General features: G+C 35.5%; 1 protein-coding gene across 3 annotated transcripts; it reads right to left on the bottom strand.

Moving 5' to 3' along the window:
• Positions 1 to 9937: 9937 nt before the first annotated feature.
• LOC132613664 (OVARIAN TUMOR DOMAIN-containing deubiquitinating enzyme 5) lies at positions 9938 to 16945 on the bottom strand. 3 transcript variants are annotated; one of them, XM_060327792.1, is made up of 3 exons: positions 16710 to 16945; positions 11556 to 11668; positions 9938 to 11053 (listed from the first exon to the last, which is right to left on the bottom strand). In XM_060327792.1, exons 2-3 carry the CDS (start codon positions 11657 to 11659, stop codon positions 10183 to 10185), a joined length of 975 nt encoding a protein of 324 aa, XP_060183775.1. In that variant the 5' UTR covers positions 11660 to 11668; positions 16710 to 16945; the 3' UTR covers positions 9938 to 10182. The 3 variants fall into 3 exon arrangements, with proteins under 3 accessions (XP_060183775.1, XP_060183774.1, XP_060183773.1); XM_060327791.1 differs by having other exon boundaries at positions 16752 to 16945; XM_060327790.1 differs by lacking the exon at positions 16710 to 16945 and adding an exon at positions 12637 to 12810.
• Between the last annotated feature and the right edge of the window lie 4611 nt (positions 16946 to 21556).

The following is a 21556-nucleotide window of genomic DNA, read 5'->3' as shown; positions in this document are numbered from 1 at the left end:
TGAAAAAAATAAGTTGGGGTAGTCCAACTTATTTTTTTTGGCTTATAAGCTGTTTTCAGCTTATAAGCTGCTTTAGATAAACTAAGTCAAATGGGTCCAAATATTTTTTTGAGCTTATTTTAAGCATAAAATGACTTTAAGCTGGCCAGCCAAACACTCAAAAAAACTGAAAACAACTTATAAGCCAACTTATAAGCCAATCCAAACGGGCTCCTAGACAACATGGTGAAGGAAATCAGAAAAGTTATTCCCCATAAGTTCTTTTGTAATTGACAATGATTTGGTTTTAACGGCACAGTATTTAAGAAGAATCATATCTTGATCATTCCTAAATGGAGTAGTATATTTTTTGGATTAAATATAAAAGCTAAAAATATCATATAATAGGGATGGGAGAAAATAACTTATATACAAAGTATATTCAGTCGATGATCAGTTGCAATTTATTTTTATTAATTGAGCTTCTGCAAATCAGTGTTAATTAATTTATTACTGATTTGAGTAGGCTTTTGCAATATTTGGTTGGAATCGGGAAAAAAATGTACTATTTGTATTTGAATTGAAAAAGTATATTAAGTTGACTACTATTTCTGGAAGATATCACTGGTCATAATTCAGAAAGATATTTCTAGTATTAGAAACTATCAATTTTAATAAATAATAAAAACAACACTGAATTCATTTATTTTGTTTAATTCTTTATAGAGTGAATTTGCCTGCAATTAACAAGGGTAGCTAGTAATTATAATTACTTATTTCACTGTAATATGAGATAGTATGTAGAAGTTAAATTTCTAATTCTAGATTATTAGAATTACCAAAAATCCGTAAAAACCATGAAATGAGTCAGTAACAATAAAACTTTAGTGGTTAAAAGGAATTTATACCATTGTATAAGTAACTAGTTTTTGCAATTATTGCCATTATATAATTCAGGAATCAATAATTGCTACTTTGAGAAAATGAGAAGAGAAAAACTTTGGATGCACTTTCGAATTAAAACCTCCTTTAAACCAATCCCAATCTTTTCCCGTGTAATAGATCTTTGTAGTAGCATCTGCCAAATAAACAAAATCTAGTGATATTCGTATCTGATGAGTTATGAGTTTTGATGATTGACATATGAATTAGGGACCAGGTCCTTGATCAGGTTTCCTGGGCATTGTACGACTGTGACAGCTATAACGCTGCGGCACTGTTCCGACTTACAGAGCCACAGTAAGACAGACGGACCATGCAATGCCTCTATCTGTGTCACATGCTTCTCACATGCTCCTCACTCGGCCACCTATATAAACAACATGTTGGCATTGGTTTGACCTAGCCACTCAAAACATATTATTCTCATTGTTGAAAAGAGTAGCCGCCACTGCCTTCTCAGAGCTCTCAAGATCAAGACTAAATAACTCGAAGGACCAGATCCCATCATCCCAATACTGAAGATGTCTTAAGTCCTAGGTTATTTTAGTCTAAATATTGTAAACCTACACTTCTTTTAAGAAGGGTTTTTGTAGGTGTTTGGTTTAGTAAGCTTTTTGTGTTGACACGTAATTATAGTTAGTTATGGTGAGTTGAAGTTCAGCTAGAGGTAGTTGAATTAGTTTGGTTCTTGGCTAGAGTTAGTCAAGTAAGTGTTTGCAATAGAGGTATTGTAAGGGGAGGGATTAGTAGGCTAATTCCCTGGTTGCAAAAAGCTTGTAATCTAAAAGACGTTGCTCAGTTAGTGAAGCTGGAAATCCTACCAGAGTAGATCGTGATTTTTAATCCCTTGAGCAAGAAGTTTTTCACGTAAACATCATGTCTTGTTTACCTTCTGTTTTAGCGTGAGGGAACAGATAAGGTACCTGCTCCCTGATCTGTTTTGGTGGACGCTTTGTTTCTATCGGTATCCATCTTTTTGATGTGTAAATGAAAACCTCAGAAGATATCTCGTGTACATGTTGTCCAAATGGTGTCCACATTACTATCCGTACTGTACAGAGAACACTAGATATAAGAGGAGGAAGAGCAAAAGGAAGGAATTTTGGAGATTATATTCTTTTTCTTTGGTTCACATAATTAATGACCAACTCAAAATCAAAATATTCCAAACATGGATCAAACACAATGGGGTATAGCTTTTATACTTATCATCAAATCAACAGATTCTCACAAAGAGAAAATGGCTCAAGGGCGAGAAAAGAGTCATTCCTATATATCTCGAAAGGTCACGTTTCATCGTCCAATGTCAATTGTGATTCATGTTGATTGGCTACCATACCATGTCAATTTTTAAGTGAGCATATATTTTTTATGATGCTCAACCGATTAAATAAAGGGGAAATAACCCTCTATGACTATTTAAAGAAAATAATTATCCAAAATGGTTCAATTTGTATCCTCACTTCAAAAGCCTATTGTATATTTGTACTCTCACTATAATTGAAAAAATATTGTATATTGTTGTATACTTTTTTTGCTCTTTTTTTTTTTTTTTTTAAAAAAAATGTTTTTATTACATAGGAGGTAGGGGAAATGGAGCAGGGAATTACAATGTGGGGATTGGAACCCTCATCAACAAGGTGAAAGTTCAGGTAGTCAACCAGCTGAGCGACTAAGTCCCTACTATATTGTTGTATACAATTGAATTTTCTTGGATATAAACACCTCTTATACATTATTATACACTCTATACATTATTATACACTTTTATACAAGGTTGATATATTGTTTACTCCATATGCATAAAGTTGTATATTGTTATATAATGTTGTATATTGTGAAAAAGTAGCTATGCGGGGTGTAATTTAAAAATATAGCTACGCAAATGTAATTTTGTATGCTAGATTGTACATTATTGAAATTTTGCCTAAAATAAACTCATGCATTGTGAAATAACTAGCAATGTCGCGTCCTGGCTTCCCAGATATTCCCTTCAACCATATCCCCCTTGCCAATTGTTATTTTTGTTTTGTTTTCCCACCCAGTGTCTGGTATCCACATTGGAGCCCGATTATATTCGGACTCGTGCCACGTGGGGCCCCATTCGGGGGGAAGTGCTCCGTACCAAGAATTTTTTCATACCCAGGACTTGAACCCGAGACCTCTGATTAAGGGAGAAGCAGCTCCATCCGCTGCACCACATCCTTTGGTGGTCGTTACCAATTGTTATTGCAAAATAGAGAAAAGGACAGAATGTTGCGTAATATGAATATGAATATTAAATAATCGTATATTTATCAAACTTTAATAGATAGAAATAGCCACAATTAAGCCCGTCAACCGGTTCAAATCGGTAACCGTTTAATATATACCGGTCCGGTTTCGATTTTGTTTGGGACCGGAACCGGTTAAACCGGTCGAATTTTTTTTTTTTTTTTAAATGTAGCCATTGGGCTGTGGGTTGGACCGTTGGCCAACCGTCCATTTGCAAAAATGGCTATTGCCAAACGGTTCCAAACCCCCATTTTGGCCCCCCCAACCCCCCAAACTTTTTTTTTAACACTTTAACCCATCCCCACCCCTATATAAACCCCTCTCCATTTCCATTTTAATCCACACGAATTCACTCTTATCTTTCTCTCAATCTCTCAATTATAGTTACTTTGCAACAATTAGCCACTTTAAATTTCTCTCAATTAAATATTATAAAGTCTTATTATAGTTTCAATTATTAATTTTGCAATTATAATATTGTTGGTGGAGTTGGTGATTTTGCAACAATCCAAAGTAGCTTTGGTGGATTTGCAATTCTAGCCGCCTTCACTTTGTTGGAAATTAGTCCGGCAATTTGGTACCTTCGTTCCAACTCTATCTTTATTTTTCGCAATTTAATATGTTGCCATTTATTTTCTTGTGATTTATTTGAGTGTGATTTAAATTAATTCTAGTTAATAATGGCGAAGAGATTTAGACGTGGTGCCGGTAGTAGTGGTATTGTTAGGGGTGGGTTTAATGAGGAAACATTTGTGGAAGAAACACCTAATTTAGGTATTGATGTTGGTGGAAATAATCCACTTTTAGATCATGAGGCAATGCAACAACAATATACCGACACTTTTAATGAAATTGATGATGATGATGATGATGATGAAATACAAGCCCCCGAAAATCCTATAGGAGATACATGTCCTGCACAATCACATACACAAGACAAACCGCCTAGAACTCGTAAGCCAACCGCTAAAATTTGAAATTTTATGACTAAGGATAAGGAAAGACAAACAACTAAATGTAACATATGTAGACAAGTATTTGTTTTTAGGCAAGGAACTAGTAAGGATGGTGGAACGGGTACACTAAATAGTCATATGAGAAAGAAACATATGGATGTTTGGGGAGAGCAAACGGGTTCAAATGTGGGGGTATTCAAATGATGATAGACCAGGAACCGGTAAAAGTTTTAAGTATGACAAGAAAAAAGAGCATGTAGAAATAGCTAAAATGGTAGCTTATAATTGTTTACCATTTTTCTTTCCTTCGGGTTTGGGGTTTGTTACTTACATTCAACGTTGTTGTAATCCGTTATTTGAGGGTATTCCTAGAAGTACTTGTAGAGCGGATGTTATAGATTTGTATAAAAAATATAGATCTTATTTGCGCCATGTATTTAATTCTTTAAATTGTAATGTTTCTCTTACCGCTGATTTGGGTCTTAGTCTTAACAAGTTAGATTTTTTTTGCTATTACATGTCATTGGATTGATGATAATTGGATTATGCAAAAAAGAATTATAGCTTTTTTATATGATGAAGGGAAAGATCGTCGCGATGGAAAATATTTAGCGGATTCAATGTCTACTATTATGAGATTTTTTAACATTTATAGAAAAACACTTTATATTGCTTTAGATAATGCTTCTAATAATACAAAGGCGGTTGGTCTTTTAAAAGGGGAATTAAACCCTCCGCTAAAAAATATTTTTCATGTGAGATGTAGTTGTCACATTTTAAACTTAATTGTTAAAGATGGTCTTGTGTGTTTTGAAGATTCTATTCGAAAATTAGAGATGCGGTTGCGTTTCTTTTTTGTAATGCTAATAGGGGAAGACTTAGAGATTTTAAGAATTCTTGTGTGGAAAATAACCTTAGACCTAGGAAAATTCAAGTAAAAATTGAGACTAGGTGGAATTACACTTACATTATGCTACAACAAGCATATGAGTATAGGATTCCCATACAACAAGTTCACAACAAATATAATATTAATAATGATGATTGGTTAAATTTTACGGATTGGGAAGATGTTAAGGAATGTGTTGAACTCTTAGAAATTTTTTATAATGCAACTCTTGCTTTTTCTAAACAATTCTATCCCACGGTAACCGGAATTTTAGCCTACTTAACGGAAATAGCTAGAGTTTTACAAGAGTATAAAAACATATCCGGTTATCAAGCGGCTATTTTTAATATGACAACAAAATTTAAGAAGTATTTTTTCCCATCCCAACTTTATTTATATTGGGTTCTCTTTTAAATCCTTGTTTAAAAATGTCTTATACTAGAGCATTGGTTGGTCAAATTTATACCTTTTTAGAAATTGAAGAGGTAGTTGAACCATCTTTAGCTGATGCCGAGCTCGCGATTGATGCCGAGTTTGGAAAAGTTTTTAGTCATTATTTTAATTTGGAAGAAAATGCTACACCTGTTGCTCCACGCCCTACTGCTTCTCAAAGTATCAAAAAGGGCTTGTCGGGTTTGTCGCATTTAAAAGTTTTACATTCACATCCAACTCCTTCTCATAATGCAAACTTTGATGAATATCGCTTTTATTTAATGCAGCCAAATGTGGATATCAAGGAACTAGATGATTTGAACATCTTAGCATGGTGGAAGAAATACAAGACAAGTTATCCAATACTTTCAAGAATGGCTCGAGATATCCTTACGGTTCAAATATCAACCGTGGCTTCGGAGAGTGCATTTAGCCAAGGAAGACAACAAATTGGAGACCATAGACACTCATTATCCGGATTTAGCTTGCAAGTACTAGTGTGCATTCGCGATTGGATTAGATCGGAGCGACGGAACCAAAACTTAGAAGCGGTGGAAGGCGAAGAGGAAGAGATTGAAGATTTGATAGCAAGTGGAGCGGACCAAATGGAAGACTTTGAAGATATCTCCATGACCGAATATGATATGGGGGAAATTAACCAAATGATTGACAATTGGTGATTTTATTATTCTACTATTTCTTTGCAACTCATGTATTATTTGCAAGTTAAAAAAAACTACAACTTGCAAATAAATGTTATCCAAGAATGAATAAAATATATGGCTCATTGAGCTTTCTTCTATTTACTTGTGTTCATATTTTTACACATATTAAGTTAGGAATATACCTAAAATATACTAATAATATACTTATATAATATATATCTACTTAAATTAAAAACTAGAAAGTTATATACTTGAAAAATAACTAAAATATACTTATAATATAAATATACTTAATTTATAAAATACGAATTTATAAACTTAGAAAAAACTTAAGCTATAAATAACTTAAGTTATAATATATAAGTTATAAGTATACATATAACTTATATATATATATATATATATATATATATATATATATATTGTAAAATACGAATTTATAAACTTAGAAAAAACTTAAGCTATAAATAACTTAAGTTATAATATATAAGTTATAAGTATACATATAACTTAAACATATATATATATATATATATATATATATATATATATATATATATATATATATATATATATAAAAGTTATATAACCTAAGTATATTGATATATATAAGTATATTCTTAGTATATTTTAGGTATATATAGTATAACTTAAGCAGATAACTTAATATATATATATATATATATATATATATATATATATATATATATACGTATATGTTGTATTGCTGTTAGTCAGTAAATATATAAACTTTACTTATAAACTTATATTACATATGTAAATATACCTACAATATACTAATAAATACTATAATATATATATATATATATATATATATATATATACTATACAAAAAATAAAATAAAAAGAGGTTTTGGACAGTTTCGAACAGGACCAGTCCGGTTTCAATTTTTTAGCCGGTAAACCAGAAACCGGCCGGTTTGTTAACCGGTTATCGGTCCGGTCCGGTTCAAACCGGATAACAGGTTTAGCCACAATATGACGCATGGTCTCGTTTAGCTGGAAACAAGTCGTTGTTGGGACAAAAGAATATTGTGGTTAATTTTAGTCTTCAAAAAATTTCAATTTCTACCCGCAATTCCTATTATTAAAATCTAGTTTGTACTCGAATTTAGGTTTTGAACTGAGGATTTTAAGGCTTTACTATCCTAAACTAATTTATTTGGTACTTTCCCCTTTCCAATTTATGTGACATTATTCCTTTCTTTTAGTGAGTGAGTCCCAAATTTTTATATTTAGTAACAATTTAATTTAAACTTCATATATTACCTTTAATGAGATGATTTATGGCCTTGTTTTAGACCACAAGTTTTAGAAGTCTTTCTTCTATTGTTAAATTCCGTGACCGGTCAAACACTTTCACATAAATTTGAACGAAAGGGAGTATTATTTTTCAATTGCCTATTGAATAACACCACTTACTTCAGGTGTCCTCACCATTAATACTAAGGGATGTGGTAAAGATTGATAGGATCTCTCCACCACTACTAGAAATAGAAGTTTTTTCCATCGACATTCGGTGCGAAATTTGTACTATAAAACATGATTTCCCCACCTCATTCCCATTGAACCAACTCAGTGGGAAAACACATGGTTGGAAACTTCTTCCCATTGAAACGGAGGGAAATTTCGTACTTTTTCCATGTGAAAACACTAGTATTTATGTTTTTCCCACTGACATTCAGTGGGACATAGCCACTGAAGATTATTCAGTGGGAAATTCAATGGGAAAACAGAGATTTTTTAGTAGTGCACCCTTAATTTAGAGGTTAGAGGTTCGAGCATGAAAAATGGAGAAAATCTTGATGTGAAAGTATTTTTCCTATTAAATTGGCCATACGCAGCACAATTCTAGATTAGTTGAGAAAACAAAAGGCTAGGTAGAAAGTCCAAAATGAAGCACGTTCATGATTAGTATAATTATTCATTGATGCATTTGATTGAAGTTGCACCAGAAGTTCGTTAAAACCAATAAGTCCTTTCCCTTGGAGCATCTTCCAAATAAAGAAGAAATAACGTATCCAGCTGGATAGAAGATGTGCACAACCATATAGTACATCTTTATGATTTGAGAAAACAAAAGGCACAGAAGATATCCTTAGTACATGCTATTCGAGAAGCAGGATGAGGTATCAAAAATGAAACTTTGGTGATTCTCCTACTTTTGTGAGTAGTGATACGGCAAGAACCAACGTAACACAGGTTAAACTCTCTCTATATATTCCAAAATAATCCACATGTGTGATAAAATGAAAAATAAAAAGGGTATTGATTTATTCTTATCATCAATTGATTCTCTCTGAGAAAATTGGCTCAATGAGGAGAAAAATGTCGGTTGATACCTTGAAAGGCCAAATTTCATCTGTCCAATTACGGAAGGCATATAATCTTAGTTTTATAGTTACCTTGTTGGTAGGCAATCGCAGGTCACATCCTAGGATAGATGTAAATCTTTTCGTAATTGTATTGTATCTCATTCAGTAACCGTACATGTGTTTATATGGAGTATACACATGAGAAAAAAAATTAATACATATATTGGCAGATCCTTCCCCTAACTAATGAAGAGATATTTACAAAATTGCCACATATGGAATTGAGCACCGTTTTGCAAAGAAATAGTAGCTCACTTGTCTCGCGAGAAAAGATGTAAACATGCTCAATATCATTTGATTGAACAGTTGATCCAACCCTTGTCATTTGAAGAAACCCTCCACTCCTCCACTTCAATTGATATATTTTTTAAAGAAAAACAGACATCAGATAAGAAATCTAGCGTTTCACTAAGATTTCAATAGCGATCCCGAATTCAGTTGATTCCATTTCGACATATACATATACACAATATGTACGTGTGCGCGCACACATACTCTGTCAACATCTTGATCAAAGGGGCAGGCAGAGGTCCATTTTGCCTCTTTGTTGGACCAGCAGTATAAATACTAATGGTCTCTGACCTGACCTGGACTATGAACCAATTCGAATTTGAAACTCGACATATGGGTAATTTTCTGCTTAGGCAAATATAATATTCTCCTACACTAACTATGAACCAATTCGAATTTGAATCTTGAAACACAGGTGAGTGTTAACCTTAAGCATTTTGCCAAGAAGCTTAGTTTCTTCACAAACAAAAGAATTACAGCTTTAACCATTTCTGGAAAAGATCACTGGGTAAAACTTCAGCTCTATTTCTAAAAGAAACTTTTGTAGACCAAATTAAAGTGTCATAAAATTCTAAGATGAAGCAATGAGGTCATGTACTAACTCAATCAAATCAGGGACAGGAAATACATCACAGTTTATAGGAATTCAAAAAATATACTAACCATTATCTATTATCTGAAAGGATAAGAAAAGACTTCTGTTAGCCTTATTTTCAATTATATTTCTCAACGCCTTAAGACTCTTCCACTAACTTCTTCCTTCATAATTTCCCTTGCTCCAACATCCACTAACTTCTTCCTTTATAATTTCCCTTGCTCCAACATCTAAATAGATAAAAATAAAAGGCGGGCGCCAAAAAAGGAGCTTAAGCGTTTTCATGCTCTATTTCACTCTTTGATAGAAGTATAGAACGCTGGTAAATACACCGGACACCTTTAACTGGGAAAAGGAAGCAAGTAGAGATATACTTACTAGTTCACATGGCCAAGATGTGAGCAAGTAAAAAAGAATTGATACCACAATTCCAAAAATTGGAAGAGACAATTTCCTGGTCATTGCAACCAAGCATGATAACAGCCCACCAAGCAAAAAATGACGGTGAATGGGCATACTGGAACAAAACAGAGAAACTCTTAATTTGGAATACGAAGAAAGGGGAGTCTGAGTTATCACAAAACAGAAAACAAAATCCATAAGTTAGGATTTAGTCCTCCAATAACATTGTAGAAAACGCATTTACTCGATGACTTATGACACAAATGAAACTGTTGCTAGATCGGTTTGCTGTAAACCATGATATCGGATGAGCTATCATGTTGCTGTAGACGCTTTGTTCCACATAATGCAATCAAACCTATCAGGCTGAACTGGGAATAAGGGAGTTATAGTGCTCTCCAAGCCCAAAAGCATGCTTGTGGTAAGATAGCATTATACTTGAAGCCGATGAGCCACTGCCAGATTTGTATTCCTTTCCCATCTCAACATCAGGAAATGACCCTGAGAATATCATTATATGTTTCCTTAAGATGTGAGTTAGAGCACCAAGCTCAAGTTGTCCTCCCCAGGCAGCGGTCGACTCCACTTCTCTACAGTAATTCTCGAACCTTTTCTCATCCGATTCTCCCCCTTCTGCATTCTCAGAGAGGAAAAAAGGGAGAAAGTCGGTTGCATGTTTCCTCATGTAAGCTGCCACCATCTGTCGTAGTTCAAGATATGTATAAGGAGATGAACCACCAGAGTGGACGGCTAACTGATTCTCCACAGCTCGGTAGAGACAGTGTCCATCAGGTTTCATTTCGTTAACAGTCAATCCAAGTGGCTCAATCTTTCTTTCTAACTTTTCATTCTCAATAACCCGATCACTTATGATATTACTCTGCTCTTCTTGTATTCTCTGCTCTCTGGCTGCCTCTTCTTGAGCTCTTTTCTCACGTCTCTTCACACTCTTGCTGGGTTTTGAATGGTCAGTTTGACTACTGACAGAAACCCCAGCAATGGCCTTCACCAATGTGTCAAGATTCCCTTTTTCCTTCCCATTATCATTATTACTACCACCGCTGTAGCCTAAAGAAGCAAGTTCCACAGCATGCATTTCTTTGAGCTTTGCAGAAAGTTTAGATACTTCTTCGTCCACTTGTTTCTTCTTAGCTTTCTGTTCAGCTTTGCTACCTTTAGCTGCTGCCTTTTTCATAGCAACTTCTTTGCCCTGTAGCTGAGAGATTTCTTTCCTGCATACATCGATATGACGTGTCAACAAAAAATTAAGCGCAAATAACTAATTTGAAGTGATAAATTAAGCAAGTGCTTCACAATCAATGCTCAGACATTCAATAACCGAAAACCTTGTTACAAGCCATCTTCGATATTGGTAAACAAGGTCAAAAACTGAAAGCCTGTGCATGATCCATGAAGCCTGTTATAATCTTAATTAGGAATGTTTGTAATATTCATTTCTACAAGTAGAAAAATTTCCAATTACTTCTGTGTGGATCAGCATCATAGAAGGTTAGTAATCCTTCCATAAACTCATATTTGAGCATAAGAGCGCTTACTTACAAAGTCAATAGCATTTCCTTATAGACACGCATACAAGTAGAGTATGACCGATCTTACAAGCAAAACAACGTAAATACATAAAATCATGTGGAGGATTATATAGAGAATATCAAAAATAAAACTAGGGGAGATCAAAAACAAGGCAAAATGTCCCGTAAGAGCCTTATAACTTACCTATGCCTAGAAAGCATCTCCTCGAGGTTTTCTGGTATCTTCTGAGGCGCACTTTCTGAGGCCTCCTCAGACAACTGATCTTCTGCTTTAGGTGTATCCTCCATTTCAAAACCCTGAAACAATATGAACAGCAAAAAAGCATCCCAATATAAGATGGAAAAATTTCACAAATCAATCATAACGAATAAAAGGTCGACACATCAAAAGCAAAAGAAAACACATAGATAAATTATTAAGGAAAACAAAAATAGATTAGTAATAAAAATAGATATTATTATTGTTCTTATTATTGCTTAGGTAACAGTAGTCCATCAACCTGTTCACTATTTGTTGAATCTGTGCTGAATTGCTCAGAAAATCAAGATACCAGGTAATATTGAAACCTGGATTTGTATCCAATAATCAAGTTCTCTTTTATTTTGGGACGTCAGCGTACGTACCAGGGAACAGTAAACTTTTGTATCTATCACCCAGAAATGGATGATGGAGCTTCAACTAGCCAAATTTTAAATGTTCTGGTACACTTATATGAATTCCATTTCTCAATTTTGACATAGATCAAAATCCATGAAATAAACAAATCCCGTAACGAGCTCCCACCAAGTACACCAAAAAAGCAATGTCTAAAACAGTTGATCAAAGGTGAAGTGCAATAGATAAGTGAAAATGAGATTCAAACAGTTGTTAGCCGATTCATCAAAAAAAAAAAAAAAACAGTTGTAAGCCGATTCAAGAATTTCTTCCCCCTTTATCTCAAAGGAAGAAAAAGAAAAAACTCCTTCCCTTCTTCACACCAACCAACAACACCTTAACAGATGCTCAATGGCCAGTGAAAATCAGAAATTCAACAGTGAAATGCAATACTCCTGACTTGTTTCGAAGGCTTTAAAGCATGATCATTAATATGATTGAGTTGCACCTTGACTTGAGGTTGGGTTCATTATCCAATCTTAAAGCCATATGACAACATAATACATGAGAAAACTGCAAAAAACTATGCCACAATAAAACACTCTGTCTAAAATCTAGATACTTCCGCCAAATGCAGTGAAAAACCGTAGAATTGGAATTAAACGCTCACCTTCGCATAAGTCCTTTTTTCTAAAGCCATCTTCATAATCCTCATGTTCCTCCTCTATTCCAATTCATTTTTTTAATAAATCAGAAAACTCACTTATAAAACACCAAGGCGTCTGCTATATAACAGTAGCGCACTGGATAAGCTTTAATAACCAACGAAATCAAGCAAACTCTCAACAAGCTGAAATTTTCCCTATATACCAAAAATACAAATATAAATAGAGCTTTTGACACTCATCAGGTATTCAATCCCTTCAAAGATTCTCTTACTACAAGGAGCGGTCATCCAAAACTTCTTGCTGCTATGAGCTCGTACAGATTGCTGGTCCCGAGCCCGGATAATGGAGGATTGCCGAGGGTCAATTGGAAACAGCGCCTCTAGCCCATAAACGTAGGGGTAAGGCTGCATACATGTTACCCTCCCCAGACTCTACTTGTGGGATTACATTGGGTTGTTGTTGTTGTATCTCCTTAAATCTTCCGCAGTTAAAATGAATCCCCAAGAAACATACCAAGTAAAGGATGCCACCTTTCTTTGGGTCCTATATTGTAGTATGATTTTACTGGTCTCGCATACAAACATTTCCACATCATTATATCCCTTTTGCCGTGTATACAACATTTCTAAGAAAGGTTGCACCTCATCGATGATCTTATAAAGGAATAACCCAGGATCAAGGATCTTCATATTTCTTCAAGAACTCTGTAATTTTTATTTTTATGCTCTTATCATCAGGCAGCAAGAATAGGTAGGCAAAATCGTTCCTAAGTGGTATTGTCACCCATATACCAAGCCAGAAGCAGACCCTGTCACCATCCGCAATGATGAACCTAAATCACAAGTCTTTTAACCTTTGCTACTTAAACTACGCCCTGAGGCTTATGTGATATTCTTTCTACCTGTAATCTCACATCATTGAAGTCCTTTGCAATGATTCATATTAGTTTCTCTCTTTGTTTACAACATAAACTCTCCCGAGGGTGAGTGAATGTTTACATCTTCCATCCCTATAAAATTTGCGAACAGCCTACTCAAAATCCTCATCCAAAACTCTAAAGTGACATGACAAAGTTTGTTTTAAAACATATCCTCCACCAGAATTGACTCTCTTGTATGTCAAAAATTTAGTATTTCTCCGGATGATCATCTTGAATCCACTGATAGCCCAGTGTTTCTAGAAGTTAAAAGGGCAAAAAGGCAACATCGTCCACAGGGTTTGAAATGAGAACTGAGAAGAGAGAAAAAAAAATGCTTCTTTGAAGTGAAGAGCACAATTAACCAAAAATTAAAAAATATTAAACATATATGACTAAGTACTATAATTATCAAGTTGTAATTAAGAACTCCATCCGTTTCACTTTGTTTGTCATAGTTTGACTTGGCACAAAGTTCAATAATGAAAGGAAATCTTTTTAAACTTTTGGTTTTAAATATGTCATAGCATTTGTGTGGCTATAACAGTTTCTCATTAAGGAAATATAGTAATGTCTCATTCTTTCTGGAACGGAGTAATAAGGAAATAGTGTCAAACAATGCATAATGGGAGGAGTAACTAAATTCAGCATCCACTAGACAATAATGAGATATTAGTCCAACTCTTCAAAGTTGAAATACGGAGAACCAACCAGTTCTTGTTAGGATCACTTTGTAAGCCATTATTTGAAGCGCACATTTCACAAAAGCACGTGCCTTCACTCATGAAGTGAAAACCCATCACTTCAATTCGTTTTGTCACTTTTAGTGATGAAGCAATGGCTTCTAATAACACAGCGCATACCAATCAATCCAACTATTTCACCATAAACTACGATGCACCTGTTCTATCACCCCTATCGTCTTAGTTTCTCCAAGATAGATTCCTACTTCTTTTTTTTTTTTTTTTGATAAGGACGATAGGTTCCTACTCATTTTTCAATCAAATATTAATTTTTCTTCACCTTGTACTTTCTTGTCCCTTTCCCTTTTTTTTTCTTTTTTTATAATGGTGGTGTGTCCAGCCATCTTGCGCACACTTCAACTATTCCACCTGGTACCTACTACCTCCGAGCCAGCTTATCCCTTTCCTTATTCATCATCTCCTTTCTATTTTATGTAAAGTAGTTTTGCTGCCCCAGCCCCCTAAATACCGATTCCATCTACAAGGGGCTTCCCAATCTATTAATGCACTATTATTGTACTGATAGTTCAAAAATGGTACTTATTTGGGACTTACGCAAAAAATTTCATTTAATAAAAAAGCTTTAGGATCGAGTTAACCTTAAAAAAAGGCTAGAGAATGATGAATAAAAGGGTTTCAAATGCTTGAAGCTGATCATATTAAGAACTTCTTGTTTACTTTCTATAGACAAGCTAAGAATGCTCTTCAACCTTAAAAGAGACTTGACCTAGATGATTAACAACAATGCTAATAAGACATGACCAGAATCTAAAGTGAGGCACAGAGAATAAGAAGAATTAAATGATAACTTCCACTTATCACTCCTAGATACCTTTTGGCATTGCATCACATGGTTTGATTTGCTTCACTCAATTGAATAAAAACATATTTACTAATGAACATTCTGTAGTAGCTAATCGAAACATAAACAGCTTATCTCCGAAGACCCAAGACCAATGTCTAGAACAGCTTGTCTCCACTACAGCTTTTTTTTTTTTAATTGACCGATCTGTGTCCTTGGAATAGAGTCTAGAAACATTAGTATTTAGCTCAGTCTTCCAAAAGGAGACATTAGACTGAACAAAATTCGACATGCCATCCAAAGTCTAAGGTTTAAGTCGTAATTATATGAATTTTTTAACAAATTTGAATTTCATTATGACCTTTAAACATATCTAAGAACGGATCCGTTTTTTAACTTTGAAAACCTAGATCGTATCCTGTCATTTCAGTCATTTTAATCACAACCAATAATGTCAAAGTAACTACCAAAACTCATACCTTAATACTCATTTAGTTCCCCGCTACCATAACCCAAATCTCGTAGCACATGCTACTCCGTCTCAAATTATCTGTCGTGATTTCTACACATAGTTGTCCCAAATTATTTGTAATTTCAGAAGTTCAAAACAAAATTAATTATTTTTTTCGCATTTTATCCTTTGTACTAATTGTTCTTGAAGACTACAGACACCCAATAGAGTACATATTTAATGAATAGAGATTATATCTTAAGACATAAATGAGGGTAAAATAGTAATAAAAAAAAACTCTAATTTAATGTTTTCTTAAGGGGCGTGTATAAGAGAAACACGACAGATAATTTGAGACGGAAGGAGTACCGTCCAATAACATTTTTTTAGGTTAGGGCTACCACTCGATATCATATTTATCAACTATATGCCTCAATCAAACTACTATTACTGCTGTCTTTTCATCTCTTCTTGAGCTGAGGGTATATCGGAAACAGCATCTCTACCTTCACAAGGTAACTATGGGTAAGGTCTGCGTATACTCTACCCTCCCTAGACCCCACCTGGTAGGATTCTGGCTATGTTGTTGCTGTTGTTGTCGCCGTCGTCGTCTCAATCAAACTACTTGGGTTCAGCTAAGGGGCGAAGCGAGGTAGGGTTGAGGGGGTCCCTTAGGCGAAAAATTACTCTATATATACAAGGTTAAAATTATTTTTTATGTATATATAGTAGATGTTGAACCCTCATGGCTTCTTCGTGTATTTACATCTTCTTATTTTTGAACCCCCTTAATGAATAATGAATAATGAATATCCTGGCTCCGCCACTATTCATCAATGCTTAATATTCAGACCCATTTCAGAGATGCTACGTTACTTTCCAAAACACCCAAAATCAAACTAGATACAACTAAAAAATCAAAGAAAAATCAGAACTTTAGGCTCAACCACCTAAAATAAGCAGTTTCTTGAACACAAAGAAGCAAATAAATAGCACAAGTGTACATACCCATAAAAGTTTACAGAAAATAATCAAGACCCAATTGGCAAAAAGTAAGAATTAAACAGGAAACAGTACAAGATGAAGGAACAAACATGTAAATACCAAAGCTATTGCTATGAAAAATGAGGCATATTTTTTTTCAAGAAAGAAAAAACACTGACCACAGAAGAATTTGCGGACAGTAGAAAGCAATGCTTGCTTACCTTGGGCGAGGAGAGACAGGAACAGTGGATTTTGTGAATGTCTGATACTTGTTTTGTTTGAGAGCCGCCGTGTAAGAAACGAGGTAATACCCGAGGGCAAATACGTCTTTTTGAAGTTAACTTTTGTCCTGAGAGTAGTACTTACTTACTACTTAGGGCTTAGATTTCAAGATATCAATCTCCCGGTCCGAAATATTTTGCTTTCTTATGGGTGTGTCTGGTATTGACGGAAAATGTTTTCTAAAGAAAAAGATTTTTTGGAAAAATAAGTAATTTTTCTGTTTATCTTCTTTTGGGTGTACGCATAAGTTGAAAATATCATTTTAAAAGCATTGTATATATTCAAAGCTAAACACTATGAGATTTTTGAATTTGGAGTTCAACTCTTGATAGTGGGCAGAGGCGGATCCAGGATTTTAAGACGGTGGGAGCACTATTATTTTAATATAAACGTCAATAAAAAATTTAATGACGACTGAGTGATAATATTGTATCGGACCGGTCACTAATAGCGTAGCACTGGCAAAAATACAAGTATATAGGCAAAATTTAGTTTTGCCTCGCTAAACTTTGCCTTATGAAATTATTTTTTTACTTAGCGAGGGTTCGCACCCAGAACCTCGGGGTATTTTCGGCCAACTTTTTAAGCTTAGGGAAACAATTAAGGACCAGCAATTCGAGGGGCAAAAATTCAAGACCAACGCCTTTGAAGGGTAATCCGTGCAAAAAAAAAGTGTGTTTTTATTGATCCGAAAAATATTTTCCCTCAAAATTTTAAGAAAAACATTTTATGTCATACCAAACACACCCGTAGTATAATTTTTGTTTCCTCGAAAAGAGATTATAACAAATACTCATATTTACTCCTTGTTTCTTTTCATATCCTACACGAGCTTAGGTAGTAAAAATGGCACGGTCTGGACATCTTTTGTTCTGCTTTGTAAGTAGAAATTGTTATAAACTATTTGGCAAGCTGCTGTTTGGATGTATTATTAGAAGTGTAACTTATACCATTTGTTCATAAAGTGATAAATACCATTTGCACTTGCTAGTTGTATCTTAGTTGTAGCTTAGTTGTAGCAAATTGTAAATCAACTTGCACAAGTTGAATATTGTAGATTGAGGGGCAAAATTCTTCTACAAATAGGTGTCACGACCCAATCAGAGGGTCATGACAGGCACCCACAACTAACCTACCGAGCACCGCAAAACGTACATCTCATAGTCATATCTGAGTGGGTCATAAAGCTAACTCATAAATATCATGATCTGTAAGGGACACAAGCCCAAAAGCGATATATATATATATATATATACACACACACACATACATATGTCATCAAACTGATCTCAAGTACACAAGCCGACAAGGCTATCAAAATATGATGATACTATAAGGTATGGACCGAGAAGGTCATAGAACCTCTAACCGTACATATCTGTCTACGAGCCTCTACATGGAGTGCATAACATCATATGGACGGGACAGGACCCCGCCATGCCCATATATATATATATATATATATATATATATACACACACAAAAGAATCGTACCAACTGAACTGCAGCTCCGGAACAAGTGGAGCGCTCCTGTACAAACGCTGAGGAAGCAACCTAAGGGTCTGATCCATCTCCCTATCTAACTGTGGGCATGAACGCAGCGTCTACAAACAAAAGGACGTCAGTACGAATAATGTATTGAGTATGCAAGGCATGAATAACAACATAATAATGATATGAGAGTAACAAGAGATAAGAGAGATAACCTGTACATCTGTATGCCTGTTAAGGTGGATATCATGCATGCTTTCTTTTTTGAAAAACATTTTCAGAAATATATCATAATACCGTACCGGCCATATAGGCTCGGTGTTATCCGTACCCAGCCATAATAAGGCTCAATGTTATCCATACCCAGCCATAATAAGGCTCAGTGTTATCCGTACCCAACTGCAGTGGTGTGCACATTAGGTACCGTACCGGCCGACTATAGCGCGGCTCGGTGTGAGAAAATAGCTACATATATATACAGCATGCATGAGAGCCTAAAATAAAAGTTATAACTCTATCGGAGTGACATAAGGTCGGTAAACCTTCGATTATCATTATGAAACTATCATCATGAACATATCTCACCTTGAAGGAACAATAATCATAAGATGAGATCAACTTTAATAAAATAAGATCAACAACCATAAGACAAGATCAATAATCATGAGACAAAGATCAATAATATCATGAGATCATCAAGAACCATAAACTTCTAGTGTTTCTAGGAATGGAGTCAATGTGGGTATCTTTCGTATAAGTTTGTAACAATAGGATCATGCCATAAGAAAGAAAGGGATAGCCTTAACATACCTTGTCGTCTCCTTATTTACTTAACGCCTATTCTCCCAAGCTCGCAAATCTACATTGAAATGATTCATACTAAGGTTAAGCCATTGAAACGCTTCTAAGGCCAAACTAGACTAATAAATGAGCTAACGAAATTCAGGCAGCATTTCCCCTATTCACTTACTTGCTCCAAACCTCAAAACAACTCTCAAACAACAACATCAACAATACCATAGTCAAGAGATTATATTCAAATTAAACTTAAATCAATCCAAAACTCCCTTTCAAAATCAACCATAGTCATCAACTTCAACTTAATACCTCATGACTCCTCTACCATGATTCTCTTGACTTTAAGACTTACTAAACCTCCTAATTAACTCAACATAAGCAATAAGATGAAGAACATACCTTATACTTGAAGAACTTTAGCCACACACAACCTTTCTCAAGATCAAATTCACCACAACTCCAAGTAGAAGCAAGAACAACCATTTTCTATGAATTAGTTTAGTGTCTTAATGCTGGATCTCCTCTTGAAATAGTATGGGATGTTTATGGGTGTTTAGAAGAGCTTAGAGGGTCTAGACAAATCTGTTTTGGTGAAAAGTATGAACCCCAAGTCGTGGCCTTTACTTTATATAAGAAAACAAATCTCACCGCCTCAACTTCGACGATCAACTCGACGGACTGTCGAGCTTCTCTACTACCGTCGAGTGGTGGCGTCAAACTGCCCATCAGAGCTGACTCTCTGATGGTGGTTCCACAGTGGGGATTGACGGGCCGTCAACCATTCTACGGTCCGCCAAGATAGGGCGTCGAACTTCCCTACTGTCACACTCATTTCTTTTGATTCGTTTAACCTCCAATATTTCTGTTACTTGTTAGACATAACTTAAACTCTCATACACATGGGATGAACTTGTTGAATCTCTTATGGCCTTGACGAAAACTTCACTTTCTAAATCCACGTTGGCTGACTCACGGCAAAACTCAACGTATAAAGTACGAGGTATAATAACTCCCCCCTCCCCCCCCCCCCCCCCCCCCCCCCAAGGAACATTTGTCCTCTAGTGTTAGACTTTTAGGGGTCTTACAAAAATTTCAACAGAGTCTCCCCTATAATTGTATCACTACCAACCTGTGACACAGCAACCCAAAATATACAACGCCACACAGGGCCACAACAAACAATATCAGTAATGGCCTCACACGACCAGTAATTATAAAGAATGAAACATTACGTACCTGAAGGCACTGGTGTCTCTGTTTGGACCTCTTCCGGGAGTGAAAACAAGTGCTAATATTCTGGATCTCATATCTTCTTCAGCCTCCAAGTCATCCCCTTGACATTCCGGTTCCTCTAAAGGACTTTCACTGAAGCTACATCTTTAATATTTAATCTCCGAACCTGTCTATCTAGAATAGCAATGGGAACCTCCTCATACGATAGTCGCTCAGTAGCCTGAACATCATTAATGGTACAACTCTGGAAGGATGTCCGATACACTTACGAAGCATCGATACATGGAAGACTGGATGGATTGATTCTAGCTCTGAAGATAGATCTAACTCATAGGCCACTTGGCCCACCCTACGTACAATCTTGCAGGGTCCAATATACCGAGGATTAAGTTTACCCTTCTTACCAAATCTCATAACGCCTTTCATATGCGATACCTTCAAGAACACCTAGTCATCAACCTGGAACTCTAAGTCTTATTGGTAATTATCCGCATAAGACTTCTGACGACTCTGTGCTGCCAACAATCTATCCTAGATAAGCTTAACCTTCTCTACTAATTGCTAGATCAATTCTAGCCCTACTAACTTAGTTTCCCCCACTTCAAACCATCCAATGGTGGGCCTACACTTTCGCCCATATAAAGCCTCATACGGAGCCATCTAGATACTAGAATGATAGCTATTATTATACGCGAACTCAATAAGCGGAAAATGGCCATCCCAGTCACCTCTAAAGTCTAACACACATGCACGTATCATATCTTCGAGGGTCTGAATAGTACGCTCAGTCTGTCTGTCTGTCTGGGGGTGAAATGTTGTGCTAAGTCTCACTTGAGTCCCCAAACCATTCTTAAAACACCTCCAAAATTAGCTGTAAACTGCGGACCCCTGTCGGAGATGATAGATACAGGAACACCATGAAGTCGGACTATCTCCTTAATATAAGCTTCGCATAATCCTCGGCTGAGTAAGTAGTCCTGACTGGCAGAATATGGGCTGATTTAGTAAGTCTATCAACAATCACCCATATGGAATCAAACTTACGCTAGGAACGAGGCAAGCATGTAATGAAATCCATATTAATTGCCTCCCATTTCCACATCAAAATTTCGATAGCTTGCAATAACCCACCAGGCTTCTGATGTTCAATCTTTACTTGTTGGCAATTAGGACACTGGGCCACGAACTCTTCTATATCTTTCTTCATTCCATCCCACCAATA

This window comes from Lycium barbarum, chromosome 10 (genome assembly GCF_019175385.1).
Source record: "Lycium barbarum isolate Lr01 chromosome 10, ASM1917538v2, whole genome shotgun sequence".
NCBI classification, from domain to species: Eukaryota; Viridiplantae; Streptophyta; class Magnoliopsida; order Solanales; family Solanaceae; genus Lycium; species Lycium barbarum.
Note: the sequence above shows the minus strand (reverse complement) of the source record. Positions and strands in the feature narration are given on the sequence as shown.

Coding starts and splice junctions, on each gene's coding strand:
- LOC132613664 (XM_060327790.1), bottom strand. CDS start 12,681: ATGAGGATTATGAAGATGGCTTTAGAAAAAAGGACTTATGCGAAG. Junction 11,669..12,636: donor AAAAAAGGACTTATGCGAAG/GTGAGCGTTTAA, acceptor ATATTGTTTCAG/GGTTTTGAAATGGAGGATAC. Junction 11,054..11,555: donor GAGATGCTTTCTAGGCATAG/GTAAGTTATAAG, acceptor CGATGTATGCAG/GAAAGAAATCTCTCAGCTAC.